At 28.7% G+C, this 25,006-nt stretch overlaps 2 protein-coding genes across 2 annotated transcripts; one reads left to right on the top strand and one right to left on the bottom strand.

Moving 5' to 3' along the window:
• LOC124935724 (universal stress protein A-like protein) lies at positions 1-2,052 on the top strand. Its single transcript, XM_047476145.1, has 5 exons — positions 1-131; positions 206-309; positions 783-886; positions 1,020-1,138; positions 1,809-2,052. The coding sequence occupies exons 1-5, from the start codon at positions 1-3 to the stop codon at positions 1,906-1,908; spliced, it is 558 nt and encodes a 185-aa protein (XP_047332101.1). The 3' UTR covers positions 1,909-2,052.
• Positions 2,053-15,487: 13,435 nt separating this feature from the next.
• Positions 15,488-16,544, bottom strand: LOC124922728 (WUSCHEL-related homeobox 11-like). The gene is made up of 2 exons (XM_047463443.1): positions 16,034-16,544; positions 15,488-15,712 (listed from the first exon to the last, which is right to left on the bottom strand). Exons 1-2 carry the CDS (start codon positions 16,542-16,544, stop codon positions 15,519-15,521), a joined length of 705 nt encoding a protein of 234 aa, XP_047319399.1. The 3' UTR covers positions 15,488-15,518.
• Between the last annotated feature and the right edge of the window lie 8,462 nt (positions 16,545-25,006).

Here is a 25,006-nt window from a genome sequence, read left to right as displayed (position 1 = left end):
ATGGAGGTGACGGCGGCGGCGATTGCAAGTGGAGAGGCGGTGGCGATGATGGCGGATATGAAGAAGAAGAAGAAGCTGAAAAGAGTGATGGTGGCGTTGGATGAGAGTGATGTCAGCCTTTACGCACTCAAGTAATTAATTTATATAATTAACTTTCCGGCCGCCGCCCTCTAATTTCTTTATTAACTTTCCGGCGATTAATTAGGTGGGCACTCGATGTCTTTCTTCCGTCCATGGCGGAGGAGGCCAAGTTGACCATCGTCCATGTCCAGCCGCCTTTTGAGTCTTATATTTACACTGTCGGACCAGGTTCCTTCCACTTCCCCCTATGCTTTTTTTTCATTAATTTTTAGTATCCTTATGCATGTTTCAAATATAAATAAAAAATGAATTGACCGAACCCATATCAATACTCATTTCCTCTATAATTATAATTAAGTAGTAGTAGGCATTATATTTATAATTTAATGAGTAATTGATGGATGATGAGTTATGAATAAATGATATTGGTGTCTCAACCTAATACTATACACAATTAAATATATAAAATCACAAGTAATCATTTATATAGTCACAAATTATTATATATATCTATATATTCAAGATAATTTTATTATTTACACAAATTTAATAGTTTAATTTATTTTCAAGAAAATCCTTTAAAAATAGTGAGAATTATGACATGGGTCCGGCTAACTTGCTAACAAAAATTTAAGAAATTTGATTTTGGCCCTTAAACTAACAAATTAAATTCTTTCTTTCTTTCTTTCATGGTAAGTTAGTTATATATGCAAAACCCCCAGAGATAGAATTGATGAGAAAAGCTCAACAAGAAGGAGCTGAAAAACTCTTTGCTCAAGCTCTGCCACTCTGTTCAGCTAACAAGGTATTTTATTTTTTTAAAAATAATTCAGTTTACTAGGGTTTTTTTCTTGGGCTATTTGGCCCAGACCAAAAACAGTTTTTGGGCTTCATTAGATTATTATAATTAATTATTTAAAAAACAATTAAAAAAATAGGTGAATGCTGATACTTTGGTTCTGGAAGGGGATGCAAAGGACATGATATGTGAAGCTACTGAGAAAATGGAAGTTGATCTTCTCGTCATGGGAAGCCGTGGCCTTGGCATGATTAAAAGGTTAATTTTCTTTTTATTTATTATTATTATTATTCAAAATTTCAACTTTATTTAGTAAAAACAATTAATCGTTAATATCATCTCATTTAAATCCCATCGCTGGTAAAGCAACGGAAGAAACCTTTCTAATGTATGGTCGTTGTAATAACAATAACGACGTATATATTTATTGTCGTTGTTAATAACAATAACGACATTGGTTGAGTTCACGCCGTTAATATCAGTAGTTATTAAAATTGATTTTAACAAAGCTTACTACACTAGAAATATTATTACAAGTTTTCTTTACAAAATGTGGAATTTTATTATCTTACACTTAATTTTTGGAAGAAAAAAACACTTATAAAGTTGATAAAATACTCACTCTTAAAAGCCACCAAAACTTGCATTGATTTAAAATTATTACATCAAAAACTATTAATCTAAATTTGTGATATATAATTATCTTTACACAAAAATAATTATTTTAAAATAAATTTATAATTTTTTCATTAGAGGGTTTCCACACAAAACAGAGTATAAAAATGAGTTAGAAGACATCAAAGAGGATATTTTAATTAACTACTAACACATTCATAATACATCAAATATTTAGTAGCTTAATTAATTGGTGTCCACAATTTATATATAGTATTAAGTGAATAATGAAGTTAATTTATTGGCATGATAGGACATTGCTGGGAAGTATAAGTGATTATTGTGTTCACCATGCAAAATGCCCGGTCCTTATCGTTAGAACGCCGAAGGAGATGACGACAACACACAAGTAAAAATTAACGTGTGTAACAATACAATATGGTTTCTTAGTTTTGTGAAATAGTTTATGTTTTAGTAAACACGTAATGCAATGTGTTCAAATAATGTTTGTTTTCATTTTCAATGTAAAAGTAGTGAAATATTTTACAATGCAATGCAGATCTCATCCTTCATTTGATACAATAACTTTATTTTTGTGACAACTCTTATTTAAAACAACTTACTAATAGGTAGTTTATCCCAAGATATTCCATCATGTTTATAATTTGTTTTTTTCATACATTCTTTACCAGTAATTGCCTACTAACTTAATTTGTATGATCAACTGACCAAAAATATGATAAATAAGTTTTCTAGATTTTTCCACTTTCTGTTAAGTGAGATTATAAGATGACGCAAATGTGAGCTTTATTAATTGGGTGTTAATGTGCAAGTGGAATTGGCGATTTCAAACCCGAAAGTGTTGGTTTGTAGGCTAGCTATATAGTGTTCTAGCTAGGGGTGAGCAAACGGGTAAACCCAACCCGTATTACCCAACCCATATTCAACCCAAATTAAATTTACCCAACCCATAATTCAACCCATATTATTTACTAATATGGGTTGGGTATGGGTTGGGTTGAGTATGGGTTGGGTAACCCAAATTATTTTATTTTTATTTTTTATTTAACATGTATTTGACTCATTTAACACATTTCTATTCGTTTAACACGTTTTTCATGTTTTTGACAATTTTAACACGTTTTTCATACATATAACACGTTTTTGACACGTTAACACGTTTTTGGCACGTTTAACACATTTTTGACACGTTTAACACGTTTTTCATGTTTTTAGCATGTTTAACACGTTTTTAACACGTTTTGACACGTTTAACACGTTTTTGACACGTTTGACACGTTTTGACACGTTTTTTCACGTTTTCGACACATTTAACACATTTTGACACATTATGGCACGTTTAACACGTTTTAACACGTTTAACACGTTTTAACACGTTTTGACACATTTTTTCACGTTTTCGACACATCTGACACATTTTGGCACGTTTAACACGTTTTGACACGTTTAACATATTTTTCACATTTTCGACACGTTTCACATGTTTTTGGCACGTTTTGACACGTTTAACACGTTTTCCACATTTTTGACACGTTTTAACACGTTTAACACGTTTTCGACACGTTTAATACGTTTTTCACATTATTGACACGTTTCACACGTTTTTCACATTTTTGGCACGTTTAACACGTTTTGACACGTTTAACACGTTTTCCACGTTTTGAGACGTTTAACACGTTTTTGACACGTTTTTTATGTTTCTCATGTTTTTGGCATGTTTAACACGTTTTTAACACGTTTAACACGTTTTTGACATGTTTGACACGTTTTTGACACGTTTAACACGTTTTCGACACTCTTAATATGTTTTTCACATTGTTGACACGTTTCACACGTTTTTCACATTTTTGGCACGTTTAACACGTTTTGACACGTTTAACACGTTTTGACACGTTTTCCACATTTTGAGACGTTTAACACGTTTTTTACACGTTTTCGACACGTTTAATACGTTTTCGACACGTTTAATACGTTTTTCACACATTCAACACGTTTAACACATTCAACACGCTGGACACTATTTTCATGTTTTGACATGTTTAACACGTTTTTAACATGTTTGACACATTTTTCACGATTATGACATATTTAACACATTTTGACACATTTTTCACGTTTTTGGCACGTTTAACACGTTTTGACATGTTTAACATGTTTTTCATGTTTTCACATTATTAACACGTTTAACACGTTTGTAACATGTTTAACACGTTTGTAACACGTTTTCACACGTTTTTCACGTTTTTGGCACGTTTAACACGTTTTGACACATATTCCACTTTTTTGGCACGTTTAACACGTTTTCCTCATTTTGGCACATTTTGATACGTTTAACACGTTTTTGACACGTTTAATATGTTTTTCACATTTTTGACACATTTAATACGTTTTCACACGTTTAATGTCAAACGTGTGAAAAACATATTAAACGTGTCAAAAATGCCAAAAATGTGGTAAACGTGACAAAACGTGTTAAAATTTATCAAAACGTGTTAACGTGCAAAATAATATGCTAAACATGTCAAAAATATGTTAAATGTGTAAAACGTGTTAAAATGTTAAAAATGTGTTAAACGTGCCAAAAACGTGAAAAATATGTTAAACATGTTACAAACATTTAAACATGTTAAGAATGTGGAAAACATGTTAAACATGTCAAAAACGTATTAAACGTACCAAAATGTGAAAAACGTGTTAATGTGTGAAAAATGTGTCAAATATGTCAAAAACGTGTTTAACATGCCAAAAACGTGAAAAACATATTAAATGTGTGAAACACGTGTTAAACGTGTGAAAACGTGTTAAACATATCAAAAACGTGTTAAAATGTTAAAAACGTGTTAAACGTGCCAAAAACGTGAAAACAGTGTTAACGTGTTAGTTATGTTAAAAACGTGTTAAACGTGCCAAAAACGTAAAAAGACGTGTTTAATTTGTCAAAAACGCGTTAAACGTATTAAACATGTCAAAAACGTGTTAAACATGACAAAAACGTGTTATTAGTATGAAAACGTGTTAAACATGTCAAAATTTTGTTAAACGTGCCAAAAACATAAAAACGTATTAAACGTGTGAAAAACATGTTTTAAGTGTGAAAACGTGATAAAAATATTAAAAACGTGTTAAACGTGTGAAAAACGTGTTAAATATATAAAAAAACGTGTTACAATGTCAAAAACGTGGTAAACGTGTCAAAAACGTGAAAATCGTGTTAAACTTATCAAAAACGTGTTAAATATGTTTAAAACGTGTTAAACGTGCCAAAAACGTGAAAATCATGTTAAACTTATCAAAAACGTGTTAACGTGTTAAATATGTTAAAAACGTGTTAAACGTGCAAAAATGTAAAAAACGTGTTAAACTTTTCAAAAATGTGTTAAACGTATTAAACATGTCAAAAACGTGTTCAACGTGACAAAAATGTGAAAAACGTGTTATTAGTGTGAAAATGTGTTAAACATGTCAAAAACGTGTCAAAAACGTGAAAACATGTCAAAAACGTGAAAACGTGTTAAACGTGTCAAAAACGTGAAAACGTGTCAAAAATGTGAAAACGTGTGAAAAACGTATTAAACGTATGAAAAACGCGTTAAACGTGTTAAACGTGTGAAAAACGTGTTAAACATGTGAAAAACATGTTATAAGTGAAACGTGTTAAAAATATTAAAAACGTGTTAAATGTGTGCAAAACGTGTTAAACGTATGAAAAATATGTTAAACATGTCAAAAACGTGTTCGACTTAAAGTTGAAAGATGATTAGTTTATATTGGATTAATAATAGAGAATTAAACTAAATTTATATAATTTGGGTAATTTGGGTAACCCTAACCCAACCCAAATTAAACTCAACCCATACTCAACCCAACCCATACTCAACCCAACCCATATTAACCAACCCAAATTAATATTTTGGGTTTGGGTTAGGGTTGGGTTTGGGTAAACCCATATTATGCTCACCCCTAATTCTAGCTAGTAGCAAAATATGTGATTGAAGATGAAAAGGGATATTGCAAGAACATAAGATAGGGCCTAGCGTTTGTAAGGGGATTATGAATGATATATCATCTTTCTATTTGCAGTTTATAATGAATTGGAGGTTATAAAACTTACTAAATACGAGATTGAAGATGGATATCGCCAAGAACATGATGATATAAGGCATATCGTTATTATTGAGAATAAAAATATATATTAAATACAATGATAAATCAATTCGATACTTCTTTAAAAATGTACTAACAAAAATAAAACAATAAAATAACTTACAATATTTATAATTTTGTGTTGTCAACTTAATAAGATTCATGTGAAACAAATTATATAGGGTATGAGTTGCATAAAAATATAAATTGTAATACCCTATAAATTATATAAGGTAGTCTAAGTTGTATTGGTGTTTGGTATGAATTATAAGAAATGATATAAGTGGTAAGCACTTTATAATTTTGTGTTTGGTATATACTATAAGAATTTTGTATAAATTTTATAAATATGGTTTTAAAATTATTATTATTATTTTATATATTTATTTATATTAGAAATAATATTATTTATTATTATAAATTATTGTAACGTTATTATTTAATAATTAATATAATTTTAATTAAATTATAAAAAATTAATTATAATATAAACTGTAAATTGTATTTATTAAATTTGAATATAATTAATAATTTTAATAAAATAAATTTAAAATAAAATTAATATATAAAATAAACATTATTATATATAATAAGTAAATATATAAAATAATAATTAATAAAATTATTGTTCTAAAAATAAACGTATATTTTTTAATTAAAATATTAAACTATTTAAAATATATATATATTAAAAATAATTATGTATAATAATAATATTAAAACTAAATAAAATATTATATATAATATTAATAAATGGTATAATAATAAATTAAAAATTAAGTGATATAAGAAAAATGTTGTATTTAGAGTATTAGTTACAATTTTATATAGTAAATATGAGGTATAAATTATATAGAGGTATAAATTTATACCAATAGTAAAATTCTAACCAACCACCTATAAAAACATTATTGGTATTATTGGTATAGTTTATACTATATGTTATACATATTATACCCCATACCAAACATTGCCTTAAGGTATTATAATTAGTTAATAACCCTTCATAATTTTTTTTTTATATAAAAACATAATAAAAGAAAAACACAAATGTTTTGATCCAAAATAATATAATAAAACTCAAACTCGACAAAAACTTTATGCCACGTAAAATTAAACTTCGAAACAACTAAACCCTAATTCAACCCTCGAAAAGATAGAGAAAAGATAAAAAAAGAAAGAGTTATAACAAGGACAATATTATTGCGAGTTCAATAAATGTTGTCATGCTATAAATAAATTTGTGATTTTGTTAATAAAATTAACGTGTTAACTTATAAAGTTAGTGAGTTATGTATTTAAAATTATTTATTATTAATCAAAATCAAATTACAATTGACTCTACCAATTATTCATCATTTGTATTAGTAAAAAGTTGTAGCATTATAGTAAACAGTTAATGTGATTAATGATTCAATAATAACACTACTAAAAAATTGTATTTATTGATATATAGTTTAAATGATAGGAGTCTTATTTAATAGACCAAAATTTTTATATTCCATTCTCACTGGATCATATAATAACCAAAAAAAAGAAAGAAAAAGAATTTGATATATATAAGGTATAAAAGAAAACTGAAACATATGAATTGTGATATTTTATTTTATCTTCATGACCCATAACTAGCTAGTCGTGCAACAAAGCAATCAAAGGTCTTTTAAAAAAAAGACAAAAATCAATAGATAATTCATCATGATAGTACTTTTGGTAAATAATAATAATAATTGATAATTTGTACTTGGTAAATAATAAAAATTTGAGAAATGAATTAAAGTTGGGAGAGCGTAACACTTACTTTTGATTGATGATAGAAAATAGCCAGATGATTAATGATGATGTGGGTACTCATGAGTACTACTCGTATTTCTTGGCTTTCAGATTATATATATGGCTTTGCATGTGAACACGTACAGCTCATGACTTACACCTTTAATGGAGCAAATCATCCTGAATCTATGGATTAGGGTTTTGGAATCACCTTGCCTCCCTCTTACAAAATCCAATCATTTTTTTAGCTATCTTGGAAGAAATTATATTTAAAAATATACATAAGATAGTAGTGAGACAAAAAAAAAAAAAAAATGAATCCCAAAATCGAAGCTAGCTAGTCAATGAAAGATTATATTATTTTTTTGACTTTACCAAAAGGGTTTACGTTCATTCGGTTGGAGATGTTGAAAATGAATGGACAACGGAAAAAAATTAGGTCAATTCATCGATAGAGACGAGGGTCGAGGTTCACCCTAGATCATGAAAAATGAGTAGGTTGATTACAAAAATGGTTTATAGTTTAGATCAGACATTGGATTGTTTGTTAATGAAGAAAATGATAGGTTTACATAAAGATTGAACAAATTAATCAAGAAAATTGCATGTAATAACAATGATACAGATTATATGTACACGCTTAATCTTCGTATCTAATTTGTCCTGATTTTTAGTTCATTTTTGTTTTTCAAGTATTTTTTGTTATTTTATTTCTTAGAATAAAATTCGTGATCTTTCTATATGAAAATGTATATTTATGAATATAAGAAATTCTATTAAAATCATAAAAAAAGAAAACACGCATTTCAAGGATTTCCATCTTTATGTTGATCAGCTCTTATGAAAACATTGAATTATTACGGAAGCCATTATAAAATGAGAAATTTTATTTTTGAACTATTTTCTATTTTTTATGATAAATATAGAGAGACTTTCCAGAAGGGTTAATTAATATTTGGATATAAAAAATATTAAAATATTACAGATTTCATAACCTTCACATCACCAGGAATTAAAAAGAATATCATGAAGAGATCAAAAGTCTAATTAGAGTCTATTTTATTATCGTATTCTAATAAATGATATGAACACGACAAGAATTCATGATGTTTTTGAAGACATGTCATGTGATAAATATAATACTATATTGTTTATTACATTATTATTATTAGAAGTAGTAATTAATAACAGCACAAATAAGATTTAATTATAATATGTGGATGATATTCTTTTCCTTTTATTTTAGTACGATAACCATGTTCAATCTGAAATATATGATTTCTTAGTTATATTTATTTTATTATTAAAAATAAAATAAGTTATAAAACAATTTATAGTTCCTAAAAAAATTTAATTTAAACACCATAAAATTCCTAAACTTAAGTGCCACCATTGTTTAAAGTCTTAATATTTTCAGTCACTTATTAAATATATTAATAAATTTATCTTATTTCTATTAATTACTTTTCCATTATCAGAGTTTTGGTTGTTTTCTTGTAAATTCTTGTATCATTACACAATAATGAGATTAATTTTTTTTTACCAAAATGGTAAAGGAAGGTTTCACTAGTGTAAAAGAGATTGTTAACCACAAAAAATAAGTATTAAATATTTCTACTAGTGGTTATTGTCCCTCAATTATTGTATAATGATATGAGAATTTATAAGAAAACGGTTAACAATGGGAGTGACAACATGTTTTACTAGTTAAAGTCTTTTATTTAAGAAATATTATGTTTTATTTATAGAAATTATGTGGTTAAAGGTTCGATCACACTATTCATGTGCTTATAACTTTTAATACTGTTTAATAAAAGTTTAACATTTTTATAATATAAAATGATATATGGTTTTGTGATATCCTTAATTTATTATATATGTTTGCATAATATATTTTTTTAATTTTTTAATAAAAAATCTTAATAAATTGCATAAAATAGTATGATATCTAAATTATAATAAAATATAAATGAAGATAGAAATATAAAATCAACGCGAAGAATATTTTATTGATTTATCTTCTTCATTTATAATCAAATCTATAGACGATAACAATCCAAACTAACTTAATCGATAATTTTCTATCATCCACACAACAAAAGTACTAATCAATATAAAAAATTTAACACAAGAATGACGGAATATATACCTATCAAAGACCAAGTAAACACACCATAATCACACAATCAAGCACAAGACCTTGGGGATGCCACCAAGAAAACTACAATTACAAGATCTTTTCCTCAATCTTACTAAACCTATTCTTATGATATTCACCATTTTCAAAGTCTTACCAAACTTAGATTTGTACTCGACAACAAAATGTAGTTGTTGAGTGGTTGCAAAATGGTCTAATTGAGATGCAATAAGCAAATATTAAAAAGAGAAAGCTCGTGCAACAGTTATTTTGGTCGACGTTACAAATATAAAAAACAAACAAACTAGCTAGCTTATAGCTTATAGATTATAGCTAGGATAGTCTAAACTCTAGTCCTCTATGGCCATCTTATCACACAAGGAAATGTCTCCTCCCCACAAAAAGGTAGGTTGATACTAAAAATCATAGAAAATGAAATATTAATTATAGTTTCAAAAAGGAGGCTCCCTACTAAGAAACATCAAACATGGCACCCACTTAACTTTCTGATTTTACCTTTCCCATGATGTGTGGCTTTTGTCCCATTTAGTCAAAGTTTTGGGACCACTCCGACTCTAAATTGCACCCGTTGGCTGAGAACATCATCAGCCAGATCAAATGCATGAACTTAATTGGAATACCATATCTTTGCCGGTCAATTGCACTAAACGACACACTTTCATCCACATTGTTTTCATATATATACACTTTCTCAAATTCATAGTTAAGTTTTAATATTTCAATCAATTTTATATGCTAAGAGTTTTAATTTGTATTATATTCAGTATACAAGTACATTTTCCCTAGTGATATATATAGTACCTCTCCTCTATATATTCTATCCTCCCCAATCAACTTAATTATTCCCACAACTTTTCCATTCTCATCACATTCCTTTTCATCCCCTTCTTAGATATAGGTAGATTTTCTCCAATAAATCAATATTTAATCTACCTATCGCGTTATTGGACAAAAAATATTACAAACGAGAAATTAAGTAATAGTTAGCAACACTATTTTCTATTGTTATTACCCTCTTTTGTTAATGTTCTCGCTTATTTTTTGCCCACTGGCAATGGATAATGCAACAGTCCCTATTAACCTCTTTCATACTAGTGCACAACAAAAAAAAATGGAAGTTTAGCTATTACCAATTTTGCAATTGGAAAAAAGTGTTTATAATTTTATCATTTTGCAATTAATTTGACAATAGGTGTTTGTAACAATAAAAAATTTGGAGCTAAGAAAACAATGAGAAAAAAATATTTTGAAAAGAAATGAGGGAGAAAACACTTCATATATATAATCGAAAATACAAAGGTATGTCTACTTTATCTAAGTAAGGTGGATGAATCAGAATAAATCTAGACTGTTATATATGATAATCTCAATCTGGATGATTAAAGTATTATTGAACAGTCATGTTATGTTGTTAACATTTTGCTAATTTTAATTTTGTTTTGATTATTGTGCGCATTTACTTAATTTTACTTCCGCAGCCATTTAGAGGAAAGAAGGTACTTCATCTTTTGGATATCCAATAACCTACATTTGGATATCTGGTCGGATCAAGGTTTTACTAGAGGGTGTGATTTTAAAATAATATTATTGAACAACTAATACCTGGAAATCTCATAATGCACGTCTCAAGATACATGTTTTCTACATGGTGCGAGGACTTTCGATACTAATGTATAGATACAAATAATGTTTTAAAAAAATCCAAGGGTTCCATTTTTTGGTGGCCGAAATTAGATGGATTAGGAGCTTGTTGTGATCTTTTGGCCAGTTTAGGGGCTTGATTTTCTTTTGCCTGTTAGTTGTTTATTGAATTAGTAAGACAATGTTCTTTTTGTGGCTACCTCAGTGCTTGTTTTCGTTTTGGTATCGCGTTCTAGCATTTCAGAGTTCCTTCTTTGTTGGTTGGGAGTGGTACCATTTTGCGTGGTCTTAGGTGATGACGCAGTATTCTATTATGATTTAGGAAGATCCTAGTTTTACTTTATTTTTTTTTTTTATTGTAACTGAGTGTCCCAGCCATTTTATTCACATCGGATATTCTAGACAATATATAAATGAGAAGTGTTATTATTAAATGAAAATAATATTATACAGGATAGTTGGATAGTTGGACGTAGTTGCAATATATTTAATGAAAAATGTCACAAATATATTTGAATATAAGTTGCAATTGTAGATTTCATTAAATAATAAAAAAAAGTTTCAATGATAGTGGCTAAATAATAGTTGAACAAAACTCAGCAAAAAACTATTGAGCAACTTTGTGATCAAAGTGTTGCATTTACTGTCTTTCTGTCGCTAAAAGTGCTTAAAAACACACTTTGTTGTATAAGTTGCTAAGAAGTGTCACTAAAGTTCAATTATTTTGTAATAAACAAGAGAATCAAGAAATACTAAACTGTTGACTGAACACTCTTTACCGTTAAATTAGAGCTCAAATGCCCGAAAATACCAAACGAATACTCCGTGACACTACTAAAAGTTATCCGACCAGAGTAAAATACTTTTATCGTATAATTCACATAAAACCCAAATCACATAGTCTATTTTTTAATCCTAGCTAGCACCCTCCTCTTGAAGTACTCCTCCAACAAAGTTGTCTAATATTTTTTTTCCATGTTTGCTTCAATTTTATTGTTGTCTCAAGTAAATGATTGTTTCTTTAAAAAATACTTAGAAGTATAATTAAGTTAAGTGAGCTGTTGAATTCATAGGATAAAGTGACTTAAAAATTGATTGAGATAAGCACAAAGTAATTGATATACCCTTAATAATAAAGAAATATATGTGATTGATCTTTATCATATTAGATTGATTAAAAAAAATAGAAAGTAAGAAGAAGAGTTATTGGGTAATAGTTGGAAGTGGGACTCATTTAATCAGAAGTGATCAGAAGCAAAGCATGTGATATCATATCACATAGTGACCTCAATTCTACTGAAAATCATGCAAACTACAGCTTACATAAAATTGTCTCGTCTGCTCTCTTTCCTCCTCTTCTTCTTATTATATTCTTATTATTATCGAGAGTGGAGAGAAAGTAACAAAAAAAAATAAAAAAAAAATAATTAAAGGAGATGCATCATTCAGTTCCGTGTTATAAAGTTTTTATTTTGTTTATAAATTATAATAATTAATTAATACCTATAAAACCAAGAAGATGTCAAGATGGTCAACAAGATACAAGAAGAACAAGAACTATGTCGACCAAAAATAAGTCGGAAAAAGCATAATCACATTACAATAAACAAAAATAGAAGTTATATAACAACATGCATCCACTATGACAAAATGTTTATGAAACTCAATATCTTTTGTAGCAATGCTTTGATGACTTAATTTGATGTCTTCTGATCAATGTTTTTGTCTCTTTTAGATGCCCCTAATTGATCAATTTGATTTTTTCAGTAAAATAAATTAATAACATGGTGATTCATATCTCATTAGTAAAACACATATATTATTAATTGTTCTCAATTCATGAGTTTGAGTGAGTTTTCAAAAAAATTTAAAATATAAACAAAAAAAAATATAGTAAAATCAATTAGAAGAATATATACTTAAAAATAATGAAAAGAAAGTTTCCGAACCTAAGAATGCAAGAGAGCGCAAAACAACTCATGGATCTTAATACTCATTGTTCTAGCATCCCATCATCCATTTAGTCTTAAAAAATCTAAAATATTTTAAGTACTAAGGCTTCCTATTTCGATCATATATAGTTTAGGCTAATATATATACATATCATGAACTTTGAGCCTCTTCGTCCATAAACCTTATTACCGCTAAAATCAACCATAATTAGTCAAATCGACATGGTGCTAACATGCTCCATCAAATTTGTTCAGTAGCTCCGAGCGAGATTCTTCTTCGACAACATAGTGAAAAAGTCTAAACAATAGATAGTTGTTCATGAGAATGGTGATGTATCTTAATTTAACCAAGTGATCAACTCTCCAATAGGTAACTCATGATCCATTATTTGGATCTGGTCAAAATTTTGAGTTATCCTCACCATATTTGGGAGATCATGTACCCCAAGACATGGTGAGTGAGTCACAACTCTTAATCTTCCAAGGAAATGATGATGTATAAAATCGGGAATTGGAGTCTCCTTGGACACATCTTCCTCACATGATAAATCCATGTTAACATGTCTCATAGTTAATTGACTTCTTAAAAAAGAGTTAAATACCCATGTCTCAAAACTTGTATCCGATTATTTTTTTCATGAATTTTCAACATTTATTTACATTAATTCAATAAATAAATAAAATGGCCTTTATCCTTAACAAAAGATATTGAGAAACAACACATGGATGTAGTCACCCAATTCTCCATATACAATCAATCACATTTTTCTTTTTAAATACACTTAAAATACATTCACATTTTTTTTATTAGTCTCAAGTATCATAGAAACTTTCTCAATATATCTTTACTTTGGGAGAAATCAAAATATCCAAAATACCACTTAATTTCAAGATACTTTCTCATCTCTTATTTTGTAAGAATTGGAATCACAAACTTAGCTTATATACAAACTAGTAAATTATTATTATAATTGAATTTCACCTCACAAATCACAATAAAACAAATGGGAACATGCAGCTATACATATTTTTATAGTTTTTTTTTAAAAGGATGAACCCATGAGTACACAAAAAAATGATGAACATGCAGCATATATATATATATATATATATATAAATTAATATTATTTATTATAAGACATGAAAAAGAAGATGATTAACACATAATTTCTTCAGAACAGACCAAAAATATTTATAATAATAATATATCTGCAGAGGCAATAATATTGGCTGCCATTGCCAACCCTCTTCTTATTAGAGAAAGGACCAAGAAACCAACAACAGCAGTCGACCGGTGGGTATTGCTGCTGCAATCCTATTTTATGTTCCTCTTGAAACCTGCAATCAATATTTAATTATTAATTCAACAAATTCTGCAAAGGAATCTTATTACACTGCAGAGAGAATAATCTTTACTTTTTTTATTAGCTGTCTCAATTTTGTACTTCACAGTAAAGATTGACTTTCAACACTAAATGTTCAAAACCATATTTCCCTACCATTAACTCATTATTTAATCTTATAATAAACAATTATACTTCATTGTTTGATCTCCATCCACTATGAGAAACCAAAGACTTGTGTTGGTGATATTTCATTAATGATTTTCTTAAGCAATCTTATAAAAGTTTTTATATGAAAATCTTTTATTGGTTCCAAAAGGCACGAATAAAATTACTTTCGTGTGAAAACTGAATTAATTATAAACCAAGGCCAAATTCGTTATAAGATTTTTTTTAAAAATAATCTTGATTGTTAATAATTTTGAAAGAGTATTTATTTATTTATTTTTTAAAAAGATCCAAAAGGTATTATAAAAAAATAATATATATTTATTAAATTTTGGGTATTTTAATATTTTGATTAATAAATTTAGTGACGTAATCGATTAGAGGGAAGTGATATGATGTTTAATTATGTTGGAATTATTTAAAAATCTTTAACTTAATAAGAAATAATGACATGATCAATAGTCATGCATTAGTTTTTTTAGATAAGAAAATGCATTTTAATTATTAATCCAAATTTTTATGAAATGTATAGATAGAAGATGAAATAGTTCAATACAAGTTATAATATGAGTAATAATAAATTAGAATCCAATTAAAATGACATTAGTAAAAGCAAACATCAAATAAGAAAGGAGAAAAGGAATCAATATTTAAACTAACACAAATATCAATCCTTAGAATACCAATCAAACATCAAATGAAATATGAATGTCAAAAATGATGTCAATGGATACAACACTTTAGAATACTTTAGTAGTTTTTATTTTCAAGAGAATGAACAATCTAGGGATTGATAGCTAGCCCTTTTCAAAAAAGAAAAAAGCTAATTAGGAGTGGTAGCTTACCAAAAAATAGCTTTCACCATGTTGTAAGGTGTGCAGTAGGAAGCCATATTCATTGAAAGGAACAGTGATTCCAGAAGAATGGATTAAAACAACATTTTCACCAAACATAGATTTCATATCAATTGACCCGCTTGGAACCTCAGTCTGAACTCCATTGATGAACACTGTTATAAACCCTGACAAAATTAACACAAATGATTCAACTTTTAATATTTATTTAATTAATTTCAAACTAATATTTGTTGCCAACATTAATATCCTCCAAATGGGTAACCTATATTTATTAAATTAAACCCACTTTCAAATTGTGTGTTTATATATATAATTAATTCTAAACAAAATCTAGAGAGAGAAACGTGTGCTATTTCTTCTTCTAGCTAGGTTATGGCCACATTTTGTATTATTTTTTAAATTGAAGGATAAAAAAAGATGAGATTAGTAAGCTAAAGCAAATTAATTCAATGAAAAAATTCATCCATGCAATTATATAATTCTACCGGTATGATGATGAAACTGCGAATTGGAGGAGTCGAGGGTTTGGATGCCGGAGTTATGCTCAATTTCCGGCAAATAAATTTGACCGGTATAACCGTAAATATCTTCAAACCCGCAGCTATTGCCACCGCCCGCGGCGGTGGTAGAAGATCCGGCAAAACCCAGATTCGACCCGCTGCTTCCGAACCCGACTGTGGGACCCGAGTAAGGAATGGTTGACTGAAAATAAAGGGTTTTGTCTTTCTGTTGCTGTTCGTTTTGGATTTGGCGCTGTCGGCGACGGGAACGGGAACGGCGGTTTTGAAACCAATAGAAAACGTTGGCGTCTCCGACGGAACCGAATTTCTCGAGGAGTTTTCTGATTCTTATGGTTTCTTCTTTTGGTGGGTTTACCATACCGCCGTTGAATATGGATTCAAGTATTAGTATTTGTTCAGGTTTAGGTGTCCATCTTGATCGGACCGGTTCGGTTCTTTCTGATCCATTATGATCTTGAACATTCTTGTCATCCATGAATTCAGAAATGTTTGTTTTTGAGAGAGAGAGAAAGTGGACTTGGAAAAGATGAACACGCAGCAGTCCACATCAAGCTACTCCACTATTTAAAGGTTTGAGAAAGAATGTTGTTTGTTTTGAAATTACCATACTATCCTTATGCTAAATTATCACAATTAAGTGTTTTTAGAATGCTTACAAAAAAAATTAAAATTTGGTAGTGCTTATTTAGTTTACTTAACAAGTTAATATTTTTTTTGAAAAGATCAACAAGTCAAGCATTTAAATAATGTGTTATAAGAGGTTAGATTATATAGTAAAATTTAATAAAATAATATTTATTTAGAAAGTTAAGGTAATAAATATAATGCTGCATGTACATTAAATTATGCTTAAATATTTATTTACATAATTTTGTTTAAAATAATTAAATTTTTTGAAAAAGTATAAAACGAAGAACATAACTTTACTTTAAATATGTACATTCTTATTTTAGGATCGAAATTTGAACATCAATAATAATTAATTTAAAACTGTCAGATCACCTTAACTATGTTGTGTTTTTCATATTTTAATTAAAGCATATTTTGACTAATAAACTCGTATTTCGTCTTCAAATCAAATTATATTCATTCTCACTGAGAGGATAACCATCATCTTAGTATAAGTCATGTTTAACCGATCGATTCAAATATATTACGAGTTTTGTATTACGATATCATATTTTATATTTCATAATCTCTTATCATTTTGTTTATATTTTAACTATATTTTCTCCTTCAACATTAATATTTTTTTTTATCTTTTAGAGATAATTTTGAAGTCACGACTAGAGCTAAGCATCATGCATAAACATAAACAGTCGTATTCGACTCAAAAAATTTGTATCAGACTTTAAATCGTGTCGTTACGTATAGAAACTCATTTTCACCTATGTTGTATTGTACATTGACTCGCTTAAAATATCATGATCCACGGGTTCATTCATGTCGTGATAACTCGTGTCAACATGTTTGTTCGTGTTGTGATAACTCGTATCAAAATATTTCTTTGTGTCATTCTAACTCGTGTGTTGTGTTATGTCTACTACAATTAGTCATGGTGTCGAATTGGTGTCTATTAATTAGTCTAACTAAATGAGTTAAGTTAGTTTAATATGATACGTGTTGTTTTAAATTATTAATTAATATATTATGTTAGTTAAATATAAAATATTATAATTTTTAAAATTTTAGATAAATATCACACGATAATTATTAGAAAGTATATGATATTTAAAAGATATTTTTATTTATTATTATTTTATAAATTATTTAATTTTGGTTAGGTAAAATCTTGTTAAATAAAAGAGAAAATTCTCCTATTTTTATTTATATAATCTACATTTTTTTAATATTTATATAATGTATTTTATTTTATTTATATTGTTCAAGTTAATTTATTTTTAATTATTTATTTTATTTTATTTATTAAGTTAAAGAGAATCTAAATATATTTAGAGCTATGTGGGTAGTTTCAGAATGATAATGTAAATGTGGGTAGTTTTAGAATGATAATATAAATATGGGTAGTTTAGAAAATGAAATGGGAAAGGTGAGCATAAAATGAATTGATTTAGAATTGATATATCATGCTTAGGTCTAGTTGTGCTCATTTAATTCGTTGTTTATAGATTCGTGCATGCTCGTGTCTATGCTCATGATGTGACTAGTTGTGTTTATTTTGTTTAACAACTCAACTTCTTCTTTACTTTCTTCAATGGACTTACGAATCGATTTCAAATTATCTTCTTTTACCTGAAGTTCAATGATCGTTTCTTCAAAAACCTTTCCTGAAGAATCTAGATGTTTCAATGTAAATATTATTAAGGTTTATTTTTCTAACACAGATTCTCTTCAAAACCAAGAGTGATGTTGATACCTTCCTAAATGAAGTCATGATTAACTGTAAAAAATAAGAAATTTTGGGCCAATGCGAAACGTGAAGCCCATTCGCGAAACGTGAATTTCATTTGCGAAATGTAAAGTCCCATTGCGAAACTGAATCTTCTCTGAAACAGAACCGATTTAGAGCATCATCTGCAAATATCATCATCGACGAACAACTAATATGAACAAGATGAACAAAATATGAACAAAACTAGATATAAACATGATGAATAATAAGAACAACCTCATAGTTTAGGTTTGAAGATGAACATAATGGAAATAAGAACATAAATCGATACGTATAATGAACAATAATGGATTAGAACTGGTTTTGGTCGTCGATCTGTATGATGTGTTCGTTTAGGGTTACGTCGTCGTCGCACGCGAAAGAGAGAGAGAGCAGAGTAGAGAGAGAAGAAAGAGAAAGGAAAATAACGAAATTAAAAATTTTTGAGTATTTATATAAAACACATTTTCCCTTCGCGATGGGCCTTTCTGTTTTGCAATGAGAGTATTTTCGTCCAAAAAAATAAAGTGGTCACCAGCGTATTAAAAATTATGCGGTGACCACGAATGCAAATAAGGCCCTTTTTAGGGTCATTTCGTCAAATTTCCCGGTTCAAACAACCCGAGCGCAATGATTATCAACGTCAGCATTAGGAGAAAGTCAATGTTGATAAATATCAATATTAACGTAAGTGTTAGTGTAAAGTTGACATTAATAAAGAACGATATTAACGGTCAACTCTACGTTAATATCGATCTTCATCAACGTCGGCTCTCCTCTCCTAACGCCGACTTTAATAATTGAATCGGAAAGGATTATCAACGTCGGCATTAGGGAAGATCGTTGTGGTTAAAATTCATAATCTTTTAACGACCAAATCTTTAGCGTCAACAATTTTGTTTGCTGACGCTAATAATTATTAACGTCAGTATTTGGGCTTTTAACGACGGCCTGTGCCATCTCTAATAGTATATTATCCTTTAGTGAAGATATTAAAAATTGTTTTAATAAATTGACCATATGAATGAAACTTTTTTTAAGAACGTTGGGTTTCGCTTCTCCCTTTGGAGTGTGACTAATCTCTCGAGTTAAGAACATAGCCCATAAACATACTTAACCATTTAACTATGCGCATAAATTTGTCGTCTAATGTGCTCGAACCCAAGACTTTAGGGAGGCTGGGAATATCCATATTTTATTGCCACATGACTAGAAGAGGGGATCACATGAATGAAACTTTATAAACAAACATATAATGAAAGTTTCATTTCATTTAATTTTTCCTCCAAATCAATTTCGATAATAATCAAGAGTTAGATATATATTTATTTTTGGGAATTACATGAGAACTAGCATGACAAAATATGATAACAGATTAAGTATATAGCTCGCAAACACACTTAACTATTTAATCAGGCGCAGAACTTGTCTCCTGACGGAGTTAGATATATAATTGAAGATGTAACAAATGTTAATTGATAAGGAATTACAAAAGAAAAAAAAAATTTGGTTTTAAAATAGTATAACTAAACATAAATTGGATAAAAATAATTAAGACACAAAAAAAATCAAACTTTGACAAGTTCAATCATTAATCTTTCCATTAATTAAAAATGTAGAACTCGAATAAGTTATCAACTTTCTAAAAACTGTCGACCTTCCTAAAAACATTAAACTCAATGGTATTTCGTTTGACATTCAAGATTCAAATATATATATATATACTTAATGTAAAGTAGGTAGAGAAATTAATTAGACCACTAAAGTGACTTATAGAGTAGAATATGGAAGAAAGTAAACGTAATCTACTCCCTCTACGAAAGAAAAGAACAAAGGCGGGAGAGTGATAAAAGAGTAGTAAAATCAACTTAAAGAAGGGAAATACACCGGGCAAGAAGTCTCTTACCACAATACGTACCAATAAGACGATCGAGACCAAACGAAAACTCGCTCTACATCCAAAATAAGAAATTCCAAGACTTCCTAAGTTTTGAGATGGAACTATCTAACAGAGTGAGGGCTCCTTTCCTTCTATATCTATCTTGCTTGACTGGGAAGAGAAGTAAATTCAGCGATCCCTACCTTAACATGTCCCCAGACAGACTCACTACTAGCATTGTTAAATGGTCCTTACTTAGGCAGCTCTCTAGAATACAAAAGCGGGAGTGATTGAAGAAGGGAGTCGGTCTAATTTATGTTAAATATATTAGACTAATATATATAAATAATATGTTTGGGCTATTGTTTATTCAGAACCCAATTAATAAAATGATCTAATAAAGTGTTTTAGTTATTGGGTTAAGTCATGTTTTGTTATTAGTACGGTATAGTTTATTATGTATAGAAACCGGATATTTATTTATTATTTATAATGTATTTAATTATAAATAAAAGACAATATAAATAGGGTTGTGATCCCCGATTCATAGACGTTAGTTTCATTTCTCATAACATCCATCATTAGAGAGAAGCAAGAGAGATTGTCTATAGAATTGAAAATTGTCTATAGAATTGGAAGATCCAACCTATGGTAACTCAAAAGCTTTGGGCAATGACATCAGGTACACTTCCACTCCGTTTATCATCTCGACTTATTGACATAGAGAATCATGATCTTGTTTTGTCTAAATAAATACTAATATAATGTTTAGGATTATAGATCATGATTAAGAATACTATCAGATAATCCATACTAAAACAAGATGAGAAAATATATCTAACAAGTAGTATCAGAGTCAATCTCTATGTTGATAAGATGAAGTTAAAATTATGATAAGAAAAAATGTTGATCTGTTAATGTTAAAATTATGATATGAAGAATATGTTGACCTTAAGATTATTATTATATCATTGTTGAGGTTAAGATTATGATAAGAATACAATTTCTTTAAACTAAAAAAAAAAACTTTTGAGTTCATAGTGTTTGCTCCCATTTTGCGGTTACATAAAATAAATAAAGACTATGTATTGTTATGTCATTATATATTTATTATTTATATATATATATATATATATATATAATTTTAAAAGGGCAACCAAAATTTATTTATTATTTGTTTTATTATATTCCTTTATATATAATAAATAAACATTTCTTATTTTTACGGTTATTTTTCTCCAAGACATTAAATATGTCAGAGACAATTATTTTTTTATTACTCATATATTTTATATTAATTATTAAGAATATAAAATATCATAAAAAAAACTTCTAATTATTTTAGTAAACTAAAATTAAACTATACCAAAATTAATAAAAATTAAAGAATCAAGACTATATTAAAATTAAAGGAGTTTATTATTATAAAACAAATTAATAGAAAAAACATGTTACCAAAGTATCCTCTCTTGTGAATATTAATTTGTTAAGAATTTTAATGATAATATATTTTTAATTAATGCGAATATTGTATCGACCTAAAGGAAGATCAATATTGTCAGGTCGGATTAAATATATACATGTAATTATAAATATGTGACAATTATTCGGGTTTTTTTTCATGTGAATAATATTTCGGTCCAAAGATAGAATTATTGCTTGACATGATTTATTGTCAATATTTGATAATAACACTAAATTATCACTTAGAAGTTAAGATTTATGTCAAAAGAATAACTTTTAACGTTGTGCCAGATAATATATTTTTTGATGGACAAATCTTAATATAAAATACTAATTATATTTGGATAAATTATGTGCTTATATTTTCAGTTAATGCTTCCGCTTCTTCAATATCTGCTAATGTTAATTCGATTCCTGTACTTAATGAAAACAACTTTAAGGTCTGGAAAGAAAAATGTTTTGATTATCCTCGGTTGTATGGATCCAATCCTTGCGCTTCAGATTGATTGACCTACTATTAAGACTAAGGGTACCCTTGATGAAAAACGGGACCTTGAAAAGTGAGAAAGATCAAATTGCATGTGTTTAATGATCATCAAGCGAGGAATTCCATAAACATTTAGGGGTGATATCTCTAAAGTTATTGATGCTAAGGAATTCATTGACGAAACTGAGAAACATTTGCAAAAAATGATAAAGTTGAAACTAGCACGCTCCTTGCGAACTTAACCTCAATGAAATATAAAGGAAAAAGAAATATAAGGGAGTACATTATAGAAATGTCTCATATTGCTTCAAAATTAAAAGCACTAAAGTTAGAGCTTTTTAATGAACTACTCGTGCATTTAGTTTTGATCTCTCTTCATGCACAATTTAACTAGTTTAAGGTAAGTTAAAACTGTCAGAAGGAGAAATGGACTCTTAATGATCTCATTTCATATTGTGTGCAAGAGGAAGAAATATTGAAGCAAGATCGGAGTGAAAGTGCTCATCTGGATTTGACAAATAACTTCATGGATTAATGAAATAAAAGGAAGAACCCTAAAGAAGTTGTAGGTGGTCCTGCACAAAAGAAACAACAAACTAAAGAAAATGAAGAATTTAGTTGTTTTTTTTGTCGACAAACTACACACATGAAGAGGGACTGCACCAAATATCACATGTGGCGTGCAAAGAAAGGTGACTTTCTTATTTTAGTTTGCTCTAAGGTTAATTTAACTTCAGTACCGAGTAACACTTGGTGGGTAGATTCTGGTGCTGCTACTCACATTATTGTTTTTATGTAGGGTCACCTATGCTGCCGAAAGTCAAGTAATGATGAAAGATTCATATTTGTGGCCAATGGCAAATTAGTTGAAGTTGAGGTTATTGGGAGTTTTAGATTAATATTAAGAACGAGTTCTTATTTGGATTTAAAAGACACTTTTGTTGTACCATCTTTTAGACAAAATTTGATTTCTATTTCTGTTTTAGACAAATTTGGTTTTTATTGTTCATTTGGGAATAGTCAGTTTAGTCTTTCTTTAAATTCAAGTATTATTGAAACTGGATCTTTGTCGGTTTATGATAATCTATATTTACTTGATATAGTTGCCTCACATAATGAAACTTTGAATACAAGTACACGCGGTACTAAAAGAAAATTAACAATTGAGAATTTTACATTAATTTGGCACAAGCGTTTAGGTCATATATCTAAACAAAAAATTGAAAGGCTTGTAAGTGATGGAATTATTGATTCCCTTAATTTTTCCAATTTTGAGGTTTGTATTGGATGTATTAATGGAAAGCAAACAAATGTAAGAAAATTAGGTGCCTATAGAACTACATACGTCTTAAAACTCATACATAGATATATGTGGGTCATTCCGTACGATCTCTTGGAATGGTCAACGATATTTTATTTCGTTCATAGATGATTATTCAAGATATGATTATCTATACCTCATAAATGAGAAGTCCCAATCATTGGACGTTTTTAAGGCATATCAAGTTGAAGTAGAAAATCAGCTTGGTAAAAGAATTTAGGTCATCAAATATGATGTTGCGGTGAATACTATGGTCGATATGATGGATCAGGAGAACAACGTCTAGGACCATTTACTAAATTTCTAGAGGAATGTGGAATTGTACCTCAATACACTATGTCAGGTTCTCTTAACATGAATGGTGTATCTGAGAGACTAAACATAACTCTTAAGGATATGGTAAGAAGTATGATTTTTTATTCTACCTTATATGAATCTCTTTAGGGAGAAGCAATAAAGACTGTAGTTTATATTCTCAATAGAGTTCCAACTAAATCAACAACTAAAACTCCTTATGAGCTTTGGATTGGTAAAAAGTCAATCTTAAAGCATTTTCATATTTGGGGATGTCCAGCATAAACAAGGCCTTATAAGCCCCATGTTAAGAAATTGGACTCTAAAACAGCTAGCTGTTACTTTATTATATATTTTAAGAAATCAAGAGCTTACAAGTTTTTTGTTCCCACGAACAGAACTAATTTTGAGATGAGAAATGCGGTGTTCTTTGAAGATTTTGAGTTTGAGGGAAGATATACTAAGGAATTTGTATTTGAAGAGGAATTTGTTCAAATTCTAGATATTACTATTGATGATAATCATGAATTTATTTATGATATTAATCAAGTTGCAATTCCAAAACTTCAAGACATGAATACAAATCTTCCCATTGAAATGAGGTAAACATTCCTGAAGAATAAACTCAACAGCCTCAAAAACAAATGTCATTACGAAGATCCACAAGAGAAAAGAGATACTATTTTGGATGACTATGTTGTGTTTCGCCAAGAACATGAGGATATCGTTAAGATGATGGAAGATGATCATATCAACTTATATCAAGCAATGCATAGTTCTAATTCTCATAAATGAATTATTGCCATGTATGAAGAAATTAAGTCCATGAAAGACAATGATGTTTGGGATCTAGTATCATTACTTGAAGGTGTGAAACCTATTGTTTGTAAATGGATATTTAAAACCAAAAGGATTCAAAAGGTGATGTGGAAAGATATAAGTCACGTCTTGTTTCAAAGGGTTTCACTCAGATGGAAGGTATTGATATTACAGAAACTTTTTCTCCTATTTCGACGAAGGACTCCTTTAGGACGATTATGGAATTAGTGGCGCATTTTGATCTTGAGCTACATCAAATGAATGTTAAGACTGCGTTTCTA

This window comes from Impatiens glandulifera, chromosome 1, assembly GCF_907164915.1.
Source record: "Impatiens glandulifera chromosome 1, dImpGla2.1, whole genome shotgun sequence".
NCBI lineage: Eukaryota > Viridiplantae > Streptophyta > Magnoliopsida > Ericales > Balsaminaceae > Impatiens > Impatiens glandulifera.
This window is presented reverse-complemented; position numbering and strand designations above follow the sequence as displayed.

Coding starts and splice junctions, on each gene's coding strand:
- LOC124922728 (XM_047463443.1), bottom strand. CDS start 16,544: ATGGATGACAAGAATGTTCAAGATCATAATGGATCAGAAAGAACCGAA. Junction 15,713..16,033: donor GCAGTTTCATCATCATACCG/GTAGAATTATAT, acceptor TAATTTTGTCAG/GGTTTATAACAGTGTTCATC.
- LOC124935724 (XM_047476145.1), top strand. CDS start 1: ATGGAGGTGACGGCGGCGGCGATTGCAAGTGGAGAGGCGGTGGCGATG. Junction 132..205: donor GTCAGCCTTTACGCACTCAA/GTAATTAATTTA, acceptor GCGATTAATTAG/GTGGGCACTCGATGTCTTTC. Junction 1,139..1,808: donor GGCCTTGGCATGATTAAAAG/GTTAATTTTCTT, acceptor TTGGCATGATAG/GACATTGCTGGGAAGTATAA.